Raw genomic sequence first — 15,809 nt, forward strand, 5'->3', positions numbered from 1 at the left:
CTGCTGGACTGCAGCTGCAGCTGCGCCCCGTCGCGCCGCCGCCGCCGCCTCTTCCGCCGCCATCCGCGCCGCCGCCATGTCCAGCTCAAAGACATACACCCCCTTGCCGCCCGCCGGAGCCGCCACCAGCAGCGTGCGCCCCGAGTCGCCGCACGCCGCCACCGCGCTCCCGAACCGCGCCAGGGCCAGCGACGCGTAGTGCCCCAACGCAAACCCCGGCAGCGCGACCGTCCCCGCCCCCGCGTCCGCGGGCCGCCCGGCCCCGTCCTCGCGGGCCGCCGCAACAACGCCGCTCGCGAACACCTCCAGGTCGCCCCAGGCGCGGTGCGGGATGCCGGGGAAGAGCTCGGCCACCAGCTGCCCTGTGGCCAGGCTGAATGCGCCCAGCATGCCGGCGCCCAGGCCAAGGAGCAGGTACTCGCTGCCGAGGCTGGGCAGCGCCGGCGTCAGGGCGTAGGCGGGGGCGGCGGTGCCGTACGAGGGGTCGGGCGCGTCGATGCGCGGCACGAGGCAGCGCATGGCGGCAAGGTTCAGGACCTGCTCATGCCGTTTTGAGAGGGAGTTGGGGTGAGATTTGAGGTTGGACCGAGGAGCATTACGGCAGGTGCGGTTAGAGAGGGAAGGGTCACATGCGTGTGCAACTGCAGGACCGGGGACACCGTGACTCAGGGCCGAGGCATGCGCATGCCCCACCGAGCACCCTGGCCTGCGCCGCCCACCATGACGCTGAAAGTGGGGAAGCTGTCCGGGTCGTCGTCGCGCCCCGCCACGTGGCAAAACAGCAGCAGGTCGCGCTGGGACGGCGCCAGCTCAGCAGCCACCACCTGCGTACAGGACCAGGACGCTTTGTGCTGAGCACCTGGACACTGCTGTCCCACGGAAACGTTGCAACAGCAGCATCGGAATGTGACCTTGCCGAGTCCCTGCCATTTGTCTGTGCTCAACCCTGTGCGTAGGGCACGGCAGCGCACGCTCGAGCCTTGCTCACGGGCTGCCGGACGCCCGCGCGCCTGGTAACCATCGCACCCATGCCCCGTGCGCCCACCTTGAACGGCTGCCGCGCCGCCCCACACCGCTGCTTGCTGCGCGCCAGCAGCTCCCCAGTGGCGGCCGAGTAGGTCGACACCACCAGCGCGCGCGCCGGGGCGCCGGCCACCGCGCCCTCCGGCGGCCGGTGCAGCACCTCCCGCACCACCACCGCCGCCCCCGCCGCCCCCGCCACGGCCGGCCGCGCGGCCCCTGCCCCGCCGGCCGCCTGCGCCGCCGCGACCGCAGCGGCGCTGGTGGTGCGGTAGCGGACGATCCAGGGGGCGCGCGACTCCAGCAGCGCCCCGCCCGTCGCGTCGCCCGCCGCGCCGCGCCGAGCGGCCACGCCATCGACACCCGGCGGCGCATCCTCTGCATCGGGTTCATAAGGGATGCGCGCCTGCGGCTCTGCTGCCGCAGACGGCCGGCGGCCAAACACCCCGCCGCCGGCGCCGGCGCCGGCCGCGTCGCGGCGCGCGCGCTCGATGGGGTTTGAGATGCCGGGCGACGCGCCGGGGCGGCCGCTGGGCAGGGGCCACACGGTCTGCGGCGCGCCCCTGGCGCGTTTGAGTGAATGGGGCCGGGTTTTGCCGTGTTGCTACAAAGGAGCGAGCAATGAATGTGTGCCCACGACTAGTAAAAAAGTTAATGGATTGCATCCGCTGGCCCACGGCTGACCGTTGGTGGGACGCGCAGTGCACCCAAGTCTCTCGCAGCTGTGTCTCGGTCCCGGTGGCGACGCCCACCTCGCGTGGCACGTGCGCATGCTGGGGGGCAGCTGGAAGCACTTCTTGGGCTTGAACCACCCAAAGCCTGGGGCAGGCAGGAGCGTAAAGGTTGAGCAGCAGTCAGTGCAGGTGGAAGCCGCACCATGTTCGAACGCCCATAATGCATGTGCTGCCCTGGAGGTGCTCCAGTACACGCCGGTGCACCCAAGCAGGCGCAGGGGCGCACGCGGCGTCGGGTGTGCGTCAGAGGGAGGGCGGGTGCGGCGCAGCCGCCGGCGACGCCCGCCGCCCCACCGCTGCGATCGGCGTCGCTGGCGGGCCACAGCGCCACGAGGCCGCGCTGGTCTACTGTCAGCATGGTGGCCGCGTCCGACAGGAAGGCCACCAGCACGACGTGGGCGTCGTGGCGGCGGTATACGGCCTAAGAGGCAGAGCCGAGTTTGGCAGACCACCACAGTCCAGATTGGCGCAATCGGATGGCTGCCAGCCGGCAGGACTGCTGGCTTGGGCTGCTGACGAGCAGTCAAACTTGCTTGATGTCAGGCATGTACCTGGGAGCCCTCTGGCAATGCTAGACTCTCTGGGCTTCAATTCCGCCCGTGCGTCCACCACAGCGCCGAGGGTGGCGCGCGGCCATAGAAACAAGCAGCAAAAGCCCCTCCTGCAAGCGGACTGGTTTGGTGCATGTGCAACGGACGGTCATCAGCCTCCGGGCCCCACCTGGGAGGCGATGTCAGGGTTGGGCGCCTGTGCGGGCATCAAGTAGTCAACCGCCGCCTGCGACAGCTGCCTCCGCCGCGCGGCCGCCCCGCCTCCTCGCCGCGCCGCTTCGGACGCGGCTGCGTTCTGCGCGGCTGGTGAGGGTCCAAAGCCGGGCAGCACGGGGGCACCGATGCGCGTGGTGACTCGAAGCACGTCCCCCGTCACCTTCAGGGTAAGTAATTGCGGAGAAGCAGGTGCACAGGTGGGGAGGCAGGTGATTGACTGAGGCAAAAGTGGTGCAGGTTGCAGCATGCTGTGTGCATAGTGACTGGTGATGCACACAGTACTGTGGCGTTCGGAAAAGGATTTGCCATACACATCACGCAAGTGGGCAAGACCGAGCGCACCTGCGGCAGCATGAACTGCGGCTGCGTGCCGGTGAGCGTAAATGCCGGGTGGAAGGCCGGCCGCCACTGCCGCCTGAGGTGCCGCTGCTCGCGCCCCTGGCCAGCCGCCGCCCCAGCGGCAGGCGCGGCGCCCACCTCGGCGGCCGCCCCCTCCGCCGCGGCCTCAACGGCGAGCGCCGCTGCCGCCAGAGCGTCGGACTCGTCTTCGATGGGGGCCTTGCCTTGGGGATGTGTGCAATGCAGATGGTTGCACGAGGCGATTGCCTCAGGTCAGACAACAGGCACCAAAGCGTGTTCCCTTTCAAAGGCGTCATGCATGCAGGGGTGCACCTCCAACATGGCGCCCTAGGTGGACGGCAGCCCTGAGCCGGGGCACCTGAGTTTGCCACCATGCGTGGCGTCACGAGCGCCGCCAGCTCCGGCAGCATTGGGCAGCCCTTGCGCTCCAGCTCGGCCACATCTTGGCCTGGGAGTTGCATGGAGGTACGGTGCATGCGTGTGCTTGGAGGCCTCGAGGGTGACCAGGTTGCGGGGGGTTGAAGGCTAGGAGCTGACTTTGGTGGTTTGGTGGTTGGGGGCAACTGGTGCCCCATGTACTGGTATTTGAGAAGGCTTGCACCCGCTGCTCGGTTGCTGTGCTGGCGCTGCCAACACCTGCCGACCCTTGAAATGGGTGGTCTGCAGGCGCCTGCGGTCGCGAGGCAGCATCTGCCAGCGACGCCCAGCTGAACACCCGGGCGCGGAGAAGAGCCGTGTCTCCTGCCTGCGTGGGCCGTTGCAAGTGCCCACCTCTGGCGGGGCGCATCCACCACATGCGCGCGCTGCTGTCGGCGTCGTATGCCAGCAGCTGGTAGCTGTCAGCGCTCCAGGCAAAGCCTGCTTGCGGGGCCATGGCCGCAGGGGTTGCGCGCAGTTGTGAGATGACGTGCAATTCAGGGGTGCGGATGGGCACATAGACACACTCGGTGAAACGTGCTAATGGCTCATCAGAACGTCCCAGCCTAGTCGTCACTCAAAACCGGGCCTTTCACAAAGCGGTGAAAGCTTGCCTGTCACGGCGGCGCCCTGCTGTGGCGCGGGCCCTTGGAAGAGGCCCCAACCCCCGGGCTTAGGGGCTAGCCCATCAGCCTGCGCCTGTGGGGGTCGGGTAAGATGTGTCGCGGGCGCGCTGCGGCGCAGACTTGGAATCAATGCCACCACCGGTGGACGCCCGCGCGGCCGTGGCAACTCCCGTCGATGCAGCCTGGCACCCTCACGCCTCAAAGGTGGCGTCAACCGCAAGCCCTCTCTGCCGGCACCCCTTCTGCGTCGAGCGGGCCGCAGCCCGCAGCTGCAGCTGTGTGGTGCTCGCTCGCCCCCACCTGGAACCAGGCCGCCCTAGGCCGGTCCTCCCTCACGTCCCACACCAGCACAGTCCCCAGTGACGTCCCCGCCGCAAGAAACACCCCAGACGGCGACGTGGAGATTGCCGTCACGCACCCATGGTCGCGTGGCAACTCGAGCCCGCGGACCGGCGCCGCGCCTGACGCCGCCGCGGCCGCGCCCTTGGCGCCCCCGGGCTGCATCATCGGTCGCAGAGAGAGGCGCGACCAGAAGGTGCGCTCGGTCGCGGCTGCGGCCGCGTGCGCGGCGTGCGGCCAGGGAGCGTGGTCGAGGCGGGAGACGGCCTCGTGGCGGCGAGCCCAGACGGAGGGGGCGGCTGCCAGGGGCGCGCGCGCGCGGCCAACGGCCAGGCGCTGGGCCTGGGGCCATACGAGGGTGAAACGGGGGGCCAAAGTGTCATCATCACCTAAAGTCAAAGCCAGCGTCACACAAGTCATGAGGTGCATCAACCGTCCCAACGCTCCCACAGCACACACCATCGATAAACAGGCAGTCTGACCCCACCAGCAGCCCGCGGGCGCCCTCCAGCTCGCCGCACCTTTGCGACCTTGGCGCCGGCACTGAACTGCGCCTGCAGCTGCTGCGTGTGCCCAAACGGCGTGTCGGGCGGCCGCCGCATGCGCATCTCTGACAGCATCGCCTTGAGGCCTGACAGGTAGAGGCCCCTGTCAGCGCTTGGGCCAGAGGACGAGGATGACGACGGGCCCTGCACGGCGGGAGCGAGGGATGGGGGTCGTGGCACAAACAATCCAGGACCTGCGCCACGCACCTGCCAGGACTCTAGTCACACTGTATGAGACCCCCAGGGGGCGGGGTGAGACGCCATGGTATCTCGTTCTCCCTCTCTGCGTGCCACAATCGTAACAGCCTGGTCTTTTGAGCTGTGTGCGGCAACGTTATGTGTCAAACCTTCTGGAAGCTGCGCCGAAGCTGGTGGGCGTCCTCGCGGTCGTCGCGGTCGCCCGGGCGGCGTCGGCCGGCGGCAGCGCCGTCCTTTACTGGACCAGCGGCAGTGGAGCGCTGCAGGGGTGGCAGCTGCGCGTTAAGGGTGGGAGGCAGGTGGTGCGCGCAACGTTGGTCCATGGGACAAAGGAGGAAGGAAGGGGAACATTGCAAATCAAACTGACGTGTAGCAGCGAGAATGTGCTGGCATGCACAGGCTGACTGTTGAGTTTGGTGTGACCAACACGCCCGCTCAACCACGACATACACATCCGTAACATCTTGTCACATCTTGTCCTACACCAAAGTCAGAAAAGGCAGCCCCCCCCCCGCACGGCCCTCGCTGACCTGGACAGTGCCGCCCTGTGTCGCGTCGTCCCCGCGCTGCTTCAGAATGTCGGAGCGCCCTGCATGGCTGACGGCCGCCTTGAGCACCAGGGCCGCCTCGTTCGCCATGCGGCCGATGCGCGGGCCCCTGGTCTGTGCGCACGGGGTTTGCAGGAAGAGGACGGTGGGTTGATGGCAACAGACAGGTCCACTTCGAGATGAATTGATTCTGCTTAGGCGCTGCGTGCCATCAAAGTGCCATCCAGCGTCACGAGCCGCCAGGCTCTGTGTTGTTGAACTAGTGCGGGGCTGATCCTGTGGCTTTAAGCGAGCTCAAGTGTCTGTCAAGCAGCATGCTGCATTAATACCCCAAGGGATTCAATTTAAGCAACATCATGCGGCGCCCACACACCTGCGAGCCAACCTCGTATTCTCCCTGGCTGAAGGCCACCGCCGCCACCAGCAGGTCGAATGCAAATGCGTCGCCCCGACCCTCCTGACCGTCGACCTCGGATGCAACTTCAAGCACGAGCTCGTCTACAACCTCGGACAGAATGCTGATGCAATCCAGATCATAGCAAACAAGTGGAATGTGCAGCAGCATGCCATTTGTTTGGGGAAGTATAACTAAGTAGACTCGGTACAAGAAGCACTCCTCGCAAGGTGAGAGGTGTCAAGAGGCAGCCGCAGCCCCCGCAGCAGCCACCACCAACAACGTGGGTCATGCAGCTTCCTCACGCAGAAGCGCCACACACCTCTCGCCCAAGTGCCTTGAGATCTGCATCAGGGCCTCATGATGGCCGGCGCGCCACTCCGCCACCTCCCGCGCCACCTGCATGGCCCATCATCGTGTCAAACTGCAGACACCGCTGCACTGCTGGATGCATAGCAGACCAGACAGCGGCTGCGAACAGATGTGTGGCGCAGTGGGGTCCCCCTGCAATGTGCACACACGACGAGGACGTTCGGCTGTCTGCTGGAGTCCTTTTTTGCCCCCAACCTGCTCTCGTGTTGGCCTCATTGCCACGTGATGCATGGCTTTTTCGATCAGTTCATGGACAACAGCCTGGGCGGGAATGCCGAGGCAGAGGTTCAGGATGAGCGGCGCGTGAACGAAAGCGCCTGTGCTTTCCTTGTCGTCGCCCTCGCAACGCTGGCTGCAGGGCGCCGGCTCCCGACGCGTCAAGTGCACTAGCATGACCAGAGACACACCTGCATGGCGCCCTTGAGGGAGCGCTGGTGAGCGGTCATGGCCATGTCGCCGGCGTATGTGGCAGGCCGCCGCTGCTGCCATTCCAGGCGCTTGGCGGCAACGGCATGGGCCCTTTTCAGGCCCGCTAGATGTGCCTGGTGCGTGCGACCAAAGTGCGCGTGAGCGAGAATCCGGTTGTGTGTGTGTGTGTGTGAGTGCATGTGTGTGTGTGTGTGCGTGTGTGTGTGTGTGTGTGTGTGTGTGTGTGGATGTGTGTGTGTGTGTGCGCGCGCGCGCGTGTCGCACACCTATGGTAGGTGTGTGAGTGCATGCACGTACGCTTATTCGCATACGCAAACACGCAGACGTAGGCAGGAGGAGGCCAACAACTACGTCCTGTTCACAGCTCCCCGCCTCCCCCTTATCGCCTCCGCACCTGCTGAAGTGGCAGCGCCATTTTTGCTGCCTCGGCCACGTCATCAAGGGTGGCGCCTTGGTACAGGTTACTTCTTCGACGGGCGGAGTCAACATTATCAGGGCCCGGCTGCTGTCCCAACGCATTCACCACCGACCTGCTCTCGCTCTGCTCAACCTCGCTGCCGTCCACCAGCTGGTCCTGTGGCGCGTCACTCCCCGCCTCCTCTGCCGGGGCTTCGAGTCGCTCGCCGCCGTCACCCTGCCGGCCCGTAGGGACTGCAGCAGCCGCATTCTTCTGCGCGGCACGTCTGCTGCCGTGCCGCTGCTGCCCGCCACTGGCAGCCCGCGCAAGTGACTGCTGCAGCTGTTGTTGCCGCTGCGCGGCGGCCGCACTCTGCGTGGGCACGATCAGAGGAGCCAGTTCCTGGCCGCCAGACCTCGCTGCACATATGCCCCGCAACATGTGGGTGCCCGCCCAAGCGCGCCGTGCATGCTGCCTGTAACAACAACGCGCTTTGCAAAACGACAGCACCGTCACCCCGCCGTATGCGTGGATGCCCCCAAAAGTCAACAGTTCCGTCCCGTCCGGTCAAACTGCCCGCCACCCACCCTCTCCCTGAACTCCCGCAAGATCTCGTCCTCTCCCAGGTGCGCCAGCCGCGCGTCATCCTTGATGGCATCCGCAAGAGACAGGCCCCGGTTTTTGCCCCTTGTATGGCGTGAGCACAGTTCGCAAGCGTGCAGCACAGGCAAACAGTTGACAGATTGCTCAGGCACGTGCCTCAGGAGTCTGCTTCCCATGCAGCGGGTTTTCAGGGGCTGAACAAGTTTAATTATGCAGCAGGCAAGCGAGCAGCAGGCTGCGCACTTATTGTAGAGGTCGTGCTCCGACTTGTCCAGCGCAGCCGCCGCCACGCGCAGCGCTTCGCGACTGGATTGCAGGTCGTGCAGCCTGTTGTCCAGGGCCTGAAAGCGCCAAGAGTGCATTGGGGTGCAAGTGCTCAGTTGCAGGCGATCCGACGGTGGTCGCGTGCACTCGTGACAATCTTCATGTTTCTGCGCTTGAGAGCTCGTTGCGATCGATACCACAACACCCGCAAGGCTGTCGGCCTAGCAGTACGGACCGCTGCCGCTCTGGAGCTTCCACCCTCACCAGCGTATGCTGCAGCTTGGCCTGCTCCAGCAGCTGGTTTGCAAGCCTACCCTGCTGCGCCTGCAACTGGTGCTGCTGTTGCTGCTGCTGCTGCTGCTGCTGCTGCTGCTGCGGCTGTTGCTGCAGCGCCTGGTGTTGCTCGGGCTGGCGCCCGGCTTCGTCACCAGTTAGGGGGCTGCTCTGTTGCCCCGAAGCTGGGCGGCTGTCGGGTGCCATAAGCAGATGGATGGCTGGAGGTAGGGAGGCACGGCAGGGCGTAATTTGTGGACTGCAGAGGGTGGTGAACAGGGGGGCCAAGCCAGACTCCTTCAAGCAGTCAATGTCCGTCAAACACCACTGTGTACGCAGTGCGTTGCATGACGTCTGACATGTTCAGAGGGGTGTTAGTCTGGGCGCCCACTCTTCGACGGTTTGACGCTGCACAACAGGCATTTGCCGACACAACCCCATGCTAATCCTGCTTACCCAACAGGTCCTTGTTCGAGTTGCCAGACAGCAAGCTCGCATTCTCAATCTGTCGCCGCAGCAGCGGCGCACGCTGGAGCGCTGCATCAAGCGCCTGCGCCAGGCGCAGCAAGCGCATGCAGTGATGCCGCACTCGGCACGTCTCAGGCTGCGGCGCGCGACCACCCAAAGCACCGCCAGCACAGCCAGCGCGACAGTACAGGGCATCGCCGACTTGAGCAGGACGACAGTACAGGGCATCGCCGATTTCAGCTGTGAGATTACTCTTACCTGCTCATGGCGGTGCCTATTGGCCAACAAGAGCTCGCTATTATTCATTCCCGCCGGTCAGCAGATCGCATACAATGTGTCCAAAAAGCTATAGATTTTGCTGTGCTATTTAGATCTCAACCGTATGTTTGTACACGCACTCGGCGGGGTGTCATATGATCTGGCAGCCGATGCATGATATGCGTGCTCGGTTGTTGCAAGCTAGAAATTGAAGCATATCACATCAAATGCACCAATCGTGCCGGGAAAAAAATGCAGAGTGAGTGGCAGCTGCTGCGGGCCGTATTTATAGTACTGTACTGGCTTTGTTACTGAGTCAACACAAGTCAGCCCGCCATGGACAAAAGTGGAGGTACCACCAGCGGGAGCAACACGACCTTTCTGGAGCGTGTTTGTTACCCCTCAATCCGTCCGAACACAGCTGCACACCCTGGCACTGCGACGCTGGGCCACAGGATTCTGAGACATGGTGCCCTTCCAGTGCATTTGATTGGTGCCTGCCCGGTGCCAGGGGGATTGGGGACGCAGAAAACGGGCACGCTCTGCCCAGGCAGGCAGGAATAACCTGTGATGCTTCTGTGCCTTGGACGGGCCCTCGCGTTTGCTGTAAGGCCCGATATGTGCAAAAATTCTGATATGGTGTATCCTGCCAACGGTACTTCTACTTGCATTGTGCCAGAACCTGCGTTCTGAGGCGCTTGCTTCAACGAGGCATGCACAACAGTCATTTATAAAGCGATGTGTGAGCTCACCTGCCCTTGATAGGGGCAGCTTCCTAGCTATACCATGTTCACTCATCAAACGCACGTGAGCGTATCGTCATCCCGCGCAGCAAGCCCTCGGCTGCGGGAGGACAAGCGGCCTCAAGTTGTGCCGTGTGCCGCACCAGGCCGTTAGCAGCGCATCACCTGCCTTGACATTGCCGCACCTGCCAGAGCCCTGCCAAAACCACCTCTAGTTCCTACAAAGCTGGCGTGGTTGAGCTACAACATTTCTCAAGGCGACTGCTCATGTCCTGCAGCTGTGCAGACGATGTTACAGTGTGCGGTTTCGCTGTTGCCACGGCGGAGTTAGGATGCACCTCTGGCATGGCCAATGGGCGGGGTACATTGGAGACATGTCCTCCAGGCTTTCGCGGATTTGCGCAACAATACTGCATGCGGTGATGAGGGTGGTCCGGCCAGTGCGACGCCCGGCCGATTCACGAAACAAAATCAATTCCCTCTTGATTATCAGTGCAATGTTCAGACCGTATCAATACATCATCCTGCACGCGAAGGATACGCTTATCCCTAACTCTCCTGGTACATCACTCGCGCGTCAATCAGACGCCCCCCCCAATCGCGCAGCCATGTGTTGATCCTGTCCTGCTGCTTGGCGCTCAGCCACGTGCAAGCATCGGCGGCCAACAAGATCAGCAGCAGCAGCGCCGAGTCCTGGTCATCGTAAGAGTACCTGTGCGGGGTTCAAGGGAGGCATGCGCAAAAGGGGTGCAGTGGTCACTTGCCATGGCATCCTGTTGAAGCAGCGGGCCAAAGCCATGGTGCACCCCCGCCCAACAACAGGCGCATGTGCAGCCTCTGGCTCAAAAAGACGACTTTATCCGCCCAAGATGGACCGACATCAGCGACACCCACGTATGAGTAACCGCAGCCTGGCTCAATCCACGCACCTCTCCTTCTCGCGCACACAGGCGGCTATGGCGTTGAAGACCTCCTCTCGGGGAACACCGCTCGGCGGCTGGTCGCCGACGCAGGCGCCCAGCAGGCGCGCCAGGCCCCGCAGATCGTGGGGGCCGTAGCGCCCCGCCCGCTGCTGTGTGGGCACCACGCTCTGCGGCACAAAGTAATTTTGCCGCTGTTCCTCCACCTCGTCGACCAGCTGCGTGGGAAGGGCAAGCAAACAGCCAACAACTGTTACCAAGCGTGCAGTATGGCACGAAGCAATGCACTGCTAATCTGCAACACTTCTCAGCCCTACATGACAACCATACCCACATCAGCTAAAGCGCATGCCCTGCTTGCTTCACCGCTGACCTGTTCGCTGAACACGCCCCGCACACGCCTCACCTCCTCCACCCGGTGCTGCAAAACCAGCTTCTCCGTCTGCCACCGGCTCCTCGCCTCTGCCCACTCCGCCTTCTCTGCCTGCAGCTTCTGCAGCCGCTCCCTCAGGCAGGGCAGCGCATGGCCGTCGCGTTGCGACGTGGGCATTGACGCGCTGCAATCGGGGCAGGTGTAGCTGCCTGCGCGGCAGGCGGACTCGTGCGACACCAGGGAGCTGTATTCGCCACGCCAAGGGCAATCCTCGTGCTTGCATGTCACCTGGTGGGAGTAGGAGCAAGCAGCAGGCAAGTCCAAAGCACAGTGGACGGTATGCACGGGTGCGTCCAAGCGGGGTGGAACTTGACGCAAGCAAGTTGTGAGGCCAAGCAGAATCTGGAGGTGTAAACAGCGCGCCTGCCATCAGCATCAGCCCTTGCATTAGTTTCGTGGCGCTGCCTCTGCCCTTATCAGTGCATCAAACCCAGCATAAGGATCCGCTGCCACTCTCTGCTCCCACGTCGAAACCCCCACCTTGACCTTGCCCAGCAGACGGTGCAGCAGCGGGCTCGCGTCCCGCAGCCGTCTCAGGCTGTGCCGCTGCGTCGGGGCTTGGCAGTCGGGGCACGCCTGCCGGCCACCGCGGTCAAGCCACGTGTTGATGCAGACCGAGCAGAACAGGTGGTGGCAGGGCGTCTGGGAGGCGCCATCGTAGGGAACCAGGCCGCAGCATATGGAGCACACCAGCTGCGCTTACATGCAGGGGCGAAGGCAGGTGGTGTGTGTCGGTGTGTCGGTGTGGCGAGGCGGCTAGATGTGGCAGCAGATGGCTGGCATCATTCCTCCTGTAACATATCCTGTAGTTCGTGTGGCATCCCAATCGCAAATCGCCGGTTTGAGTTTGGCGTGTGCGGCGTCGGGCGCGCTCCCCACCTCGTCGGCGACTTCGCCTGCCACCTGCTCCACCGGCAGGCTCGACAGCACATGTGCCGTTGGGGCGAAGCACGCAGATCTGCGCTGCATTTGCACAGGAAGCACACCAGGCCGCGGCTACAACCTGGGCACTCTGACGAAATCTGAGACTGTAGAAAATCACAGTTTGATCATCAAGATGTGCGCCACTACATTGATTGGTACACACAAAGTCTAACAGCATGATACGGGCCATTGATGCACACCGCACCTGAATAAAGGGGGGCCTGAAATGCAGCCGGCACTCCTCCAGAGGGTGGTGGCCGGGCGCTCTGGCCGCGAAGCCACCTTTAGATGTAGTGCATGGCTTCTGCAAGCCTTGGATGGTGGGGGGCGGCCTTCTGATCCTGGATCGCCTGTGCAGGTGTGATCGCGTTCTCGCTGTCAAGCGTACCTTACTGTTGCCAGCGTGTGAGCTTGTCAAACTTTGTACATGCATGTCACTCCCTGGTTGGCTGGTGGTGCATGACTGCAGCTGTGCCGCTGCATCAGTTGCCACGCCAACGCTGCTCTGCTGCGACGCCTGTGCGCAGGCTTCTTGCACCCGCGCTTATGCCATTGATGGCTCCGCTGTGGAAAATTGGGAGGATGTGCGCACCCGCAGCGACAGACCGGCGCAGCCGCAAGCCAAGGCCAGCTGGGCCACACCCCCTTTCGGCAGCAAGGCCCCTGCCGCTTGGACGCAGGGCCCCGGCGACGGCGATGCCCGCCAGGCCCGCCCCAGCCGCAGCTATCGCGAAGGCGATGGCGGCCGCTATCGCGACGGCGACGGCGGCCGCTATCGCGACGGCGACGTCGCCCGCTATCGCGAAGGCGACGGCGCCCGTTATCGCGATGGCGACGGCACCCGCTGGCGGGACGGCGACGGCGCCCGCTGGCGCGGACGAGGGCGGGAGTGGTCCCATGAAAGGGCGCAGACGCGCACCATCGACGCGCTCATGCCGGAGATATTTGCGGCCCCCAGCCTGGAGGCGCTGGAAGGCGTGATCATCCGCAACGCGCGCGACTTCAACCACGACCACGTGGCGGCCAGCATCGCGCGCCTGGCGTCGCTCATGGGCGCGGAGACGGGCGCGGACCAGAGCGTTGGGCGGCCGAGGGAGGGGCCGGCGCGGAAGCGGGAGCTCGCACAGGCGCAGCGGCTGCTGTCGGGGCTGTGCAGCGCACTGCTCAGGTGCGGGGTGGGGCTGGGCGCTGCGTGCTGGGTGGGCGGCGCACGGCGAAGCAGACTGGACGGTCCGCGCACCCGCTCCTCATGTGGTGCTTGGCTGCACGCCAGCTGAAGTACTCCCGCGGCCATTTGAATCTGTAGGCATCAATTGCAGTCCAGTGCAGCTGCCACCGCCGCAGCCGCCGCTGGTGACGCGGCTGCGCCCCTCACGCCCTCACTCTTTGCAGGTTCCCTGCTACCGTGTCGGCCCGCCAGATCACCACTGGGCTGCGCACGCTGGCGCTGCTGGCGCCGCAGGATTCTGAGGACCTGTCCCTGCAGCTGTGCAAGCTGCTGGTGGCCGGCGATGGCAGGCGGATGGAGGCGGTGGGTGCTGGGCGGGCCGCCTCTCGCCCCTTTTGGCGTGCGGGCCCGCGGCTCTGGCTGCGGTCATCCCGGGCGCGCCCTGTTATGTACACGTCCGCCTCAGGGTCCAGTGCTGCTTTGCATGCTGCATCGTGCACTGTTGTGCGGCCACATCCCGACCCTTCCCGGCCATGCACACCCCGCCCTTGGCCATGCGCCATATCTCGAAAAGGCCGAGGGGATGGAGGCCGTTCTCATAGCCTGGGCGTTGGTGAAGCTGCCCAACGGCGTCCCCGAGCCCGCCGCCGCCTACACAGAGGCCCTGGTGGCAGAGGCCGACGGCCCAAAGCGCGGCGGCGGCGGCGGCGATGCAGCGGCGGGGCCCTCGGACCCTACAGACACAGAGCAGCGGGACGCCATCTACCGCCGGTTGTGGCAGCTGCTGGCGATTGCGGCGGTGCGGCTGGCGCCGTCGATGGAGCGCGGCTTGGGCACCATGCTGTGGTCGTTCGGCCGCGCGCACCAGGATCAGGACGGGCGGCTCGCAGAGGTGCGAGGCGCGTGCGGTCGGGCGTGCGCGCGGGCGCCAAAGCCGCTTGCCAGCAGCGAATGCGGTCTATGCGGCCCCCGGGACGCCTGGTCGCGCGCCTGGGCAGCCCGTTACGCAGCTCCGCCCGATGGAGATTGCTGATGCAGCCGCGGGCCGGCAGGCATTTGGCTAGGGGCCCCGTGCCTTCTGTCGACGTCGGTTCTTTTCAGATGCACGCGGCAGCCGCTCGTGGCTGCGCCGGCTTCTCCGTCCCCCTGTTGATAGCAGGTAGCAACAGTGCGTTTCCCTCCGGCTCCACCCCCCCCCCCTGGCATGCTGTCCCTTGACCATCCCCCCCTCAGGCGCTGGCCACCCGCGCCGCGGACACGGCGCCGTTCCTGATGGCCCGTGACCTGGTGCCCATGACCTTTGCGTACGCGCAGCATCATGTCAGGCGGCAGCGCGGCGTCGAGGCCCAGTGGCGGCAGCAGCTGGCCGACTTGCAGGGCCTGCACGGCCCCTCCGGCGCACGCGCCATTGAGCGCCTGCGCGCGGTGCTGCCGCGCGCGGTCAAGAACCTGCTGCCGGAGCTGCTGTCGTGGCAGCTGGCGGCGCTGCTCGCGTCGCTGCGGCTGGCGGGCATCTCCGACCCGGAGCTGATCCAGATGGCGCTGCCGCAGGTCGTCGACGCCGCCAAGCACTACGGCAGCACGAGCCACCTGGCGCCGCGCCCCTGGAACGTGTCCTGGCAGCACCTCTCGCAGCTCGCGGTCGGCTGCCTGCCCTTAGGCGTAAAGGCGGCTGACCTGGCGGTGGCAGGCTCGGCGGTGGACACGGACGCCACGGGCGAGAGCCTCGACGGCGGCGGCGGCTTTGACGCGGCCGGGCACAACGACGAGGAGCAGGCGCGAGAGGACGAGCTGGCGGCCGCGCTGACAACCGCCGCCGCCGCCGCTGCTAAGGGCGGCGCCGCGGCGGCGCCCCAGAGCCACGCCGCGGCGCGGGCGGCGATCTCTGCGGTCGCGGCGGCAGCCCAACGGCTGATGCAGCGCGAGCAGGAGCGGTGCCAACTGCGCGCCACAGAGCCGCTCGAGCGTTCGGGCGTCGCCATGTCCCTGCAGGTGTGGCCGCAGCGCTCGTCGGCGATCGTCCGCGCCACCGCGGCGGTCTTGCCCGAGGCCGCGCCCGCGCTGGCGCTCGCGTTCGCGGAGCACGCGCTGCGCTCGCAGCAGCTCCCGGTGCTGAGCTTGCGGGCGCTGCTGCTGGATGTGATGTCCATGAACATATGCGGCCTGGTGGACGCGTCGCTCCTGGGGGGGGAGTTCTACCCCGCCGTGTGTGACGCCCTCGTCGCCCGCCTGCCGGCGGCGCGCGCCGGCCAGCTCGCTGGCTTCGCCGGCCGCCTGTCGCTGCTGCAGCCGCCGCCGGCCGGCGTGCTGCGCATGCTGGAGGGGCCCCTGGCGGCCAAGGCGGGCCGACTCAGCGGCGTGCAGCTGTCGCACGTCGTGTCTGCTTACACGTCGGTGCCGTTTTCGATGCGGCCGCGGCCGGAGGATGTGGGGGATGCGCCCGAGGTGCTGCCCCCACCGCCCGCTGGGGCGCCCCAGCACTGGGCCTGGGACCTCAGCCTGCCGGCGCCGCCCGCAGGCGCCCCAGCGGGCGAGCTGGCGCGCGCCGCCGCTGCGGCCGCCGCCGCCGCCGCCGCCGCCAGCGCGGACGGCGCGGCGGAGGGCGACGG

General features: G+C 65.8%; 4 protein-coding genes across 4 annotated transcripts in view; 1 reads left to right on the forward strand and 3 right to left on the reverse strand.

Moving 5' to 3' along the window:
- The window catches only part of MNEG_4747 (tRNA-dihydrouridine synthase A), a gene marked incomplete at both ends in the record, with an annotated part of 8,306 nt that extends 4,551 nt beyond the window's left edge, over positions 1 to 3,755 (reverse strand). The window contains 9 exons of the mRNA XM_014046775.1: positions 98 to 537; positions 720 to 824; positions 1,046 to 1,583; positions 1,773 to 1,839; positions 2,049 to 2,175; positions 2,475 to 2,681; positions 2,864 to 3,084; positions 3,240 to 3,329; positions 3,653 to 3,755. Of these exons, the coding sequence (XP_013902229.1) occupies positions 98 to 537; positions 720 to 824; positions 1,046 to 1,583; positions 1,773 to 1,839; positions 2,049 to 2,175; positions 2,475 to 2,681; positions 2,864 to 3,084; positions 3,240 to 3,329; positions 3,653 to 3,755 (1,898 nt within the window). The remainder of the gene's footprint in view (positions 1 to 97; positions 538 to 719; positions 825 to 1,045; positions 1,584 to 1,772; positions 1,840 to 2,048; positions 2,176 to 2,474; positions 2,682 to 2,863; positions 3,085 to 3,239; positions 3,330 to 3,652) is intronic.
- Positions 3,756 to 3,978: 223 nt separating this feature from the next.
- On the reverse strand, positions 3,979 to 6,119 carry MNEG_4748 (hypothetical protein; the record flags this gene model as incomplete). The annotated part of the gene is made up of 6 exons (XM_014046776.1): positions 3,979 to 3,997; positions 4,343 to 4,605; positions 4,785 to 4,952; positions 5,156 to 5,266; positions 5,537 to 5,668; positions 5,928 to 6,119. The coding sequence occupies 6 exons, from the start codon at positions 6,117 to 6,119 to the stop codon at positions 3,979 to 3,981; spliced, it is 885 nt and encodes a 294-aa protein (XP_013902230.1).
- A 4,185-nt stretch (positions 6,120 to 10,304) lies between these two features.
- Positions 10,305 to 11,225, reverse strand: MNEG_4749 (hypothetical protein; the record flags this gene model as incomplete). Its single annotated transcript, XM_014046777.1, has 3 exons — positions 10,305 to 10,467; positions 10,685 to 10,893; positions 11,082 to 11,225. The coding sequence occupies 3 exons, from the start codon at positions 11,223 to 11,225 to the stop codon at positions 10,305 to 10,307; spliced, it is 516 nt and encodes a 171-aa protein (XP_013902231.1).
- A 1,739-nt stretch (positions 11,226 to 12,964) lies between these two features.
- Positions 12,965 to 15,316, forward strand: MNEG_4750 (hypothetical protein; the record flags this gene model as incomplete). Its single annotated transcript, XM_014046778.1, has 5 exons — positions 12,965 to 13,200; positions 13,425 to 13,563; positions 13,775 to 14,092; positions 14,434 to 15,134; positions 15,301 to 15,316. The coding sequence occupies 5 exons, from the start codon at positions 12,965 to 12,967 to the stop codon at positions 15,314 to 15,316; spliced, it is 1,410 nt and encodes a 469-aa protein (XP_013902232.1).
- Positions 15,317 to 15,809: the final 493 nt, after the last annotated feature.

Source organism: Monoraphidium neglectum (genome assembly GCF_000611645.1).
Source record: "Monoraphidium neglectum strain SAG 48.87 unplaced genomic scaffold scaffold00674, whole genome shotgun sequence".
Lineage (NCBI taxonomy): Eukaryota > Viridiplantae > Chlorophyta > Chlorophyceae > Sphaeropleales > Selenastraceae > Monoraphidium > Monoraphidium neglectum.